Below are 8634 nucleotides of genomic sequence, written 5' to 3' on the forward strand. Positions count from 1 at the left end.
ATGTCGTGTATGATGCAAGTTGGTGAATAACTGGGGAAACAGGGTGAAAGTGCCATTCGCAAGTCAATGCTGTTATTACACTATCTAGTTATACACAAGTCTTAATTGTATATCTGGATTTATATTGGAGAAACAGGTTGAAAGAGCCATTCGCAAGTCAATTCTGTTATTATTATAATTAGACTTATATTTGCAACCTATTTTATTAATTTCATTACTTTTGGTGAAATTGCGTGTAAACTGATTGGCAGATTGCACCAACTTACCGTTATTTACAGCCACGGATCAGATTATAACATATTCCCATCAATTATGACATCGTCAGAGGAAAATACACACAAAGAGTATTGGAAAGTGCTCATAGCAAGTGTTCAGTATAAAAAAAATAGTGCTCCAAATGAAACATGTTGAGGGAAAACCTTTGTCGTTATTTTCCTTAATTTATGTAAATATATTCAAAAGTGTGAAGTTTTGCGAAGACGGCGTACACACATTTCTACCAGTAGGGCTAAAAATGATAGCCCCAGTCCTCCACCAATCACAAGCAAGACTCCTTCAATCTCTCTCAGTGTGATGGATTTGCCTCTTCTGTGTACTCCACATTGGCCAGTGGTCTTGCCACCAGTAGTCCACTTCGTCCACAATATATTCAGCATACCGCTCTCTTTCAGAGTGTACATTCTGAAAACCAGAATCACAGTCTTACCTGTACAAGACAGTAAAAGTAAACAAAATAACATATCTTAGAAATATGTCAATACTGTACATATATAACCTCCGCTCAAAGGAATCTTTAACGAAAAACGCAATACATAAACAATTATAAAATAGAATTATAAAATAATCAATAAATATATATGTTTAAACCAAATATACTTACTGCCATAAGAAACGCGAACCACAGAAACATAGATATAGAGAAGTGTGTACGTAAAGAAGGGATCTTTCCAATGGGTACCATAAATGACAAAACTAACTATCAGTCAAGTGTTACCACAGAGTGCCTTTATCATTATCATCACGATATGCTGCACGTGATTTTCAACTTTACACGCTAATCCTGCACGAGACAAATGGTGCATCTCGTGTCATGGATGTATGACGTCATATATGATGCGTTCATGAGCATCGGTTCACACAACATACCAGTACGTTCGTGTGTGCACCAAACCAATCTTCTACCATTAGAATATGAGTAATTCTTCATAAATTAACCAACATATATGGTATTCGAGAAAATGTTTTGTGTGCCAAATACAAATTATGTTAATGTATGAAAAGGGTCATTCAAGTTTGATCTTTTTCAATATCAACATAGACACCTCATCAGCAAAACTTGTAAACAAGAACTGAATAAAACATACATTTTTTCAAAGTCTGACTTCAGAGGGGATCCTTTCAGTACTCCAAACGTTATCTCTTCATACTCCCAACTTACAGGTTCTCCAATAAGTGCAAGGAGACAGTCGTCAGCCATGTATGTTTCTGCACTGGATTTATATATGATAAAAGAATGTTTCCCCTCCATGACTCTCGTCATGTGGGTATCCTCGTCGTTGTTAAAAATACCAGCATCCTGTTCACTTAATTTTACCATCTTGTCGTAAAGCCGCCGTATCCCTGTTTTCTTTGACGACTGTACCAACAAAGGAAACAAACAAACAGCCGGTTACTGATTAGCTTGATAATAGCTTAATATTTAGGAAAGGAGGTTTGAATAAAATATAATTCCGAATATGAGTGTATGTACACCTTGTTATAGTTGGCAAAAGAAATTAACAAAACTTCAATACTTTTGGCTTTGTTCAATGAGAAAACATTATTTTTCAAATGTACAGGGTTGTCCAGCTTTTAAAGTTGATGCTGACACATTTTTTGGCTTAGTGACAGAAAAGTGTCTGGTGACCTCGTCTTTTTAAAAAAACCCATAATTCTTGTGTATCTTTCCATCGCATCTAGTGAGTGAGTGAGTGCGTAGGATTTAACGCCGCTTTTAACAGTATTCCAGTTACATCACGGCGTGTCAGCTTAATGTGGGAGGAAAGCTCGAAGTGATGCAGGTCTCCGACGTTTAACACTTTGGTGAAACCCACGAGCACGGGTATGGTGCTGACAAACCTAGAAACATAATTGGGGCGAACCGGGAATCGAACCCACCATCGCATCTAGAGTTGTATCAAGGTCAAGAACTGTCATGTGATTTATAGTGAGTCGATTCTGCTTTTGGTGGAGATGAGGACATCTCAAAATTTGACGCATCAATGATTAACATGTCCGATGCAATTCCCCATTTTGACTTGTACCGTAATGTTCCCGTGTTTCTTTCAGTTGAACAATTAACTTGCCTTTGCATGTATTTGTGACAGGTGCCACCGGTCGGACATTATGCCATCACTTTTCGCGAACACCTCGTATCACCACAATTTCACAGTGATTCATAACACATGTTAACGATATGGTCGTACAGTGGACTCTGCTTTTAGCAGACATCTATTTTGTTTTTTATCTTTTGTCGCCTTTGTTGCTATGGTTATCGAAATGATGTTGCTTTTATTTACGTTAAATGTACGGAAGACACCAATTCTCATTTTGTAAAAGAACTTACGTCTACGGTAACCGACTAGATGTATGCATGGACAAAACAACGATAACATAACTTTTTCTTGATTGTAAGCAAACGTTTCGATTTACCCGTAGGACATCATATGGTGTACCGGAATCAAGCATGCTAGTGCTGTAGTTGCTGTCGACAAGGTCGTTGATGCTGGATATCGCTGACGTATCTGTAACTTCTGTGAGGGCAGCCATGAGATTAGCGCAATACATGGTCGAGATGAGGATTGTTAATATCCAAGATGAGGCGAGAAGTATCCGCGCGGCATTTTTTCTTGGTTGTGTTTGAAATCCTGTCGAGATTTACATAACATATAATTACATGAAATATTTCACAATTTACAAAAATGCTCAAAAGGCCAGGCTCTGGCATATTGGCCGCACAAGCAAATATGACGTAACTTTTTCCAAACTTATTTTTATTTGTCTGCCACCATTTGTATGAAAATGAGACATTTAATTATATTCTGGTATCATTTGGAACCTATAAGTTCATTATTACCCTAATCTCACAGAGCATATGACAAGGTTGGACACCAGACAATCATATTACATCCAGTCCATCACCTTTGAGGTCAGTCTCTGTAGACGACATTTAAGTCATTCATAATTATAACTTTGCAATATCGCCTCAAATGTCATCTACAACCAAATTTGTACGACGACGCTCAGTTCAACAGGTATACACCAAGTTCCCAGTTTAGTGTTCTTCTGCCAAACGCTTCGGGTACTTGGCATCTATTCCGCTTCTGCATCACAGAGCGACATGCCATGCCGGTCCATTAATGACAACTGTAGATAAGAATAGGTGATAAATCTATGCCTACCTTGTCTGAATACAGAGCCAGCAAATTCCCAGGCTATGCCTGCAACCTGCTGGCAAACAGCTGGTGCCACTGCACAAGTCGGGTCATGCAGGGGAAAGCAGTGGTGTTCCACTAAAAAGAATAACATTAGCAATCCAACAGTTACAGCAAAGTATATGAGATAAATGCCTGGCTGAAGGGGTTTGGTAAAGAAGAAAAGATGTCCGGTAGAATCTGGTCCCTTCTTGTATATGATGTCCAGTTTGTCATAGTTAAACGACGGGAAGATGAAGTCAATTTCCTGGGCTCGTGCATGCTGCACGGATAAGTCGACAGCTGCAATATCCACCTCCTGAAGGAAATTGAAGAAATTAATACAATTTCAATTGATATTCGGTCCTACATGTGTTTTTTGTGCAACCGATTATTGGTATTACTAACCTCTCCGTCATATTTATTGGCGTTTCTCCAAAGCGGTGTACAAACAAACTCGCTTAGCTTACTCACTCAAACAATCATCTTAAAAAATACTGCTTATACTTTATATATTTACCCTTCTGCTCAGTTGACCGACGATCCCATTCCATCGACCATTTTCGAGTACGCCCCACTTCCCATCTGCTGGCTGTGTGACATCATAACTGTGTTATGTAAACCAAAGCGGTAGAAGCTTGCTTATTACTTCTGTGTATGTGCCTAACAGATAACAGGGAGAATGATCGACAAATCAGATCAGGTTGCAGTTTGCCACTTATAACTGCCGCAGCCAGCATGGCGTGGGGATAATGTTTCCTGATTGTGTGGGGTGATCACCTCGAATTAATAGCTCTAAAACAAAAGCACTTAAGCTGTTTAGGTTGATTACTTTTGATTGATCAACTGATAATTTCTACACGACTGTTATGTGCATTTACACGTGGAGGCAGAGTGTTCATTTTACCGAAAAGTAAAATGACAGATCGTGTTATGTCATGATGTAAAATGGAACCTATAATCTTTAACAGCTAAAGAAAAATGTGAAATGCACTCAAATGAAAACATATCCCGGGGACCTAATAAGTAAATGGTTTTGCCCATAATTATAATAATTTACCGTTAATACATTTGTAAAAATTCTGTCGTTTCTTGCGGTTAAAGAAGTGTTTATTCATGGATTTGGTTTGTTGTTTAACGCCGCACTCAGCAATATTCCAGACTATATGACGGCGGTCTGATTAATATCATGAGCATCGACCCACGCAATTGGGATTGATGACATGCATCAACCAAGTCAGCGAGCCTGACCACCCGATCCCGTTAGTCGCCTTTTACGACAAGCATAGTCAGCTTTTACGCCAAGCATGGGTTGCTGAAGACCTATTCTATCCCGGACTCTTTATTCATGGAAAACATTTGTGATTATAAAGTTCACTTAAACTGATACTTTTGTTACAAAAAGAATTATCAGTCACATGTCAAGTACCTTTGATATATATTACCTAAAACATATGACTCGGGGTGGGAGTCCCTCGTAAAACATCAAGCCCCGAGGGATATTATTTTGTATGTGATTGTCCTTAATAGCTCTTAAAAGTCAGTGAGTGAGGAAGTTGGATTTAGCACAGCTTTTAACAGTATTACAGTTATGTCGCGGCTGATGAATAGCATACACTGTATCACTATGCTCTCCTCATACTAATAGTCATTAAACGATGGTATACTGTGTCTGAGTGAGATGCAGATGTCAAACTGAGGCATAGTATCTACGTGGGCTAGCATTGATCAACATCATGATCTGTCTTGTCTCGTACATGAATACACACGACTAACGGGATCGGGTGGTCAGGATCGCTGACTTGGTTTGAGCATGTCATCGTATCTCAATTGCGTAGATCGATGCTACGCAAACGATGCTGCGTGTCAATCCCTGGATTGTCTGGTCCAGACTCGTTTATTTTCAGACCACCGTCATACAGCTGGAATATTCGTGAGTGCGGCGCTAAAACACACACACACACACACACACACACACACACACACACACACACACACACACACACACACACACGCATTCTGAGCATATTCAAAGTATACCTGAAATTAAGCTTCGTTGAGATTATGTCCAAGATATCAAACACAAAGCCAGTAAATTCTGCTTTACCGTTGGTGACTCGCTTAGAGACATACACAGGCGCCTAAAATAGAAATGGAAGAAGGGATATATATTGCAGTACCATGGACTTGCTAAGACAAATAAGTAAAAAAATAACATAATTTCACAAAATAATATATTTTGGGGGACATAGTATTGACATTAAGAGATTGAGAGCAAGTGGCAATATATATCTGCAGCAAAGCTGTGTAAAACACAGTTATGATAAATGACGGGAATTCCAACAACTATCTCGATAATATAGAGCCGGGATACTGCTGAGTACATCGTTAAACAACAAAGATACATATACACTAGATACTCTAACCTTATACGGAATAACGTAGATAATGGTTTGGTTGTTTGTTGTTTAACGCCGCACTCAGCAATATTCCCGCTGTTTGACGCCGGTCTGTAAATAATAGAGTCTGGACCAGACAACCCAGTGATTGACGTCATGGCCATCGATCCACGCGATTGGGACCGATGAAATGCATCAACCAAGTCAGAGAGCCTGTGCACCCAATCCCGTTAGTCGCCTCTTACGAAAAGCACAGTCGCCTTTTACGGAAAGCATGGGTTGCTGAAGACCTATTCTACCCCGGATCTTCACGGGTCATGTAGATAATGGGGAACAACATACAACTGAGTCTCAGATTCAGATTCATTGTTTCATTCAAAACCACCCACGGTGGAACAAGAGTACAATATATAGTTAGCATTTGATAAATGAACGTAGAACAATTTAAGACACTGTACATACATGGCATGTTTAATTTAACATCAGGATGAAGGGTTTTAGAACTCATTCACGAGTTTAAAGATACATTTACATAAATGTCTCAAGTGTTTAGTGATGTTGTTGGAAAATAGTCTTGCCAGTTTATGGGTATATGGGAATAATAATATAAGATACATAAATCAGAGGTGGGGCGTACAACCGCAGTCAGTGCTATTCCAGCTACAGCTATACCATGGCGGATAGTGTTCGAGTCTGGGCGATACAAACAAGTGACAGAAAGCATGAACAACGACACAAGTCATCGCGGTTTGATGACACGTAATCACCTAAGTTACAGAGCTTGACTACCCGATCTATCTTTTGGGCAGCTAGAGGCCTGAATGAGATCAACTTTTCTGATTAGGACATGTCATCAACAACAGCCCTGGACATATTATATTCATAATCTCATTGAATATACCAATACCTCAAGCGTGCTGACCAACAGTCGCCGGCTGTTGTAGCCATACTGGGTGTTAGGGTAGAACCTTGTCAAGGGAGATGCTGTTGTGGCTCCCTTGTCAGAGACAGGGACGAATACCCGCCCGTCTGGTGTATTATGCAGGGTGTACATCTGTGGTTCCTTGCAGGTTTCAGTCTAAAAGAAGGATTAAAAGTCTGAAAAGAGGTTATGTTTTGTCATCGACAGCAATACTGAAGCAATACACGGAGGTCCAATGATCAATATGATCATTGAAGTTCATGTGCAATGAAAATGAAAAGTGGTCCGTACAAAGGTAGGAACATTGATATGTAGTTATTATAATCTATAGTATAGTTCGTGTATTGTTTAACGCCACATTCAGAAAGAGTACAGTTGTCCTGTGATAATCTGGTCTGGACACAAACTAGCCACTGATTGATACTAAGAAAAGTCCCTCGTCGTTGAAACGCTATCAACCATGTCAAAGACGTTACCTCCTGACCAATTAAGTTGATAGTAACATCAAGCATAGGATGGGAACCGGAATCCCCATCGTATAGTATTTTCTGTAGCTGTTTCTGTTTCCAATAATTGCTTATTCCTTCTTTAGTGTACAGATGCTCTTAGAGTAGTCGTTTTTAAAGCATTTTTATGTATTTTCACTGACACCTGATTTGTTTTGATATTCTAAACTCAAATCTAACCAATTTAATTTCAGACGAAACAGCGTTTTGGAATAATATTTAAACCCACTCACACCCTATTCAGGTAGCAAAACGATCTATTTTCCAAAGTGGCGCCTGACGGGTATATAGGAGATCGGGTATAACATCTTATGCAACATAGATAGTTTTATTTAAAACGAACAGGGCAGGTTTCAGCAACATTATTGCTCCTTCAGCTTCAAAGATGATGATTACGATGACGATGTTCAATTCATCATGACAGTACTTCTCTGAATACGACCCGACCCGTGAAGATTCGCGGGCAGAATAGGTCTTCAGCAATCCATGCTTGCCGGTGACTATGCTTGTCGTTAGAGGCGACTAACGGGATCGGGTGGTCAGGCTCGCTGACTTGGTTGATGCATGTCATCTATCCCTATTGCGTGGAGCGATGCTCAAGATACAATGTATTAATCACTAGATTGTCTGTTCCAGACTCGATTATTTACAGACCGCCGTCATGAGGCTGGACTATTGCCGAGTGCGACGTTGAACAACAAACCAACCAACTAACCAACTGAATACGACCCCGTAAATACAAACAGCAACGCCAGAGAATAACCCTAGTCGATCATCCACCGACGTATACACACGTAACAACTTTCCCCTTGGAGCGGAACGACGGAAATCATTATCTAACATGCAATACTATTTAGCATTTCGTTGAGGCGCGACAAGCATGTTCAGTGGTTATCATACGTACTGAATTTGCACAGGATTCATCATCGTGTTGGATTATTACTGCAACGTTCTCTAGGTGGTTAATCATTGACGCACCATGCAGCAACGAATGAGTCCTTGTCAGAATGACATGATATGAATGATGTTGAAAATCTGTAGTACGGTTTGAATGGGAGTCAAAGTTGTCTATCTGAAATAAATTGACAAAAACGAATCACCACTGAATACACTTTGCACTAAACTCAATCGTTACCACATAACAAAGGAAATAAAATGTGAATGATATCATGAACATCTGTAGTACGTTTTGAATTAGTCAAAGCTGTTTATCTGAAATAAATTGATTGGAACGAATCATTACAGAATACATTTACAGAGTTTACCGTATTATCTCCAAAGAAATACTTTATTTGGTGTGACATTCATAATTTCTGTCATTCGGAAACACAGAAAGCAAATGGTGGTCACAGTTC

The 8634-nt window shown here is 39.5% G+C and overlaps 1 protein-coding gene across 1 annotated transcript; it reads right to left on the reverse strand.

The window, feature by feature from the left end:
• Window positions 1–455: 455 nt before the first annotated feature.
• On the reverse strand, window positions 456–2773 carry LOC139442961 (glutamate receptor 3-like). The gene is made up of 3 exons (XM_071223885.1): window positions 2692–2773; window positions 1365–1636; window positions 456–681 (listed from the first exon to the last, which is right to left on the reverse strand). The coding sequence occupies exons 1-3, from the start codon at window positions 2725–2727 to the stop codon at window positions 456–458; spliced, it is 534 nt and encodes a 177-aa protein (XP_071079986.1). The 5' UTR covers window positions 2728–2773.
• Between the last annotated feature and the right edge of the window lie 5861 nt (window positions 2774–8634).

This window comes from Haliotis cracherodii, unplaced genomic scaffold, assembly GCF_022045235.1.
Source record: "Haliotis cracherodii isolate W230 unplaced genomic scaffold, xgHalCrac1.p SCAF_5, whole genome shotgun sequence".
NCBI lineage: Eukaryota > Metazoa > Mollusca > Gastropoda > Lepetellida > Haliotidae > Haliotis > Haliotis cracherodii.

Coding starts and splice junctions, on each gene's coding strand:
- LOC139442961 (XM_071223885.1), bottom strand. CDS start 2,727: ATGCTTGATTCCGGTACACCATATGATGTCCTACGG. Junction 1,637..2,691: donor CACCATATGATGTCCTACGG/GTAAATCGAAAC, acceptor TTGTTGGTACAG/TCGTCAAAGAAAACAGGGAT. Junction 682..1,364: donor AAGTCAGACTTTGAAAAAAT/GTATGTTTTATT, acceptor TCTGGTTTTCAG/AATGTACACTCTGAAAGAGA.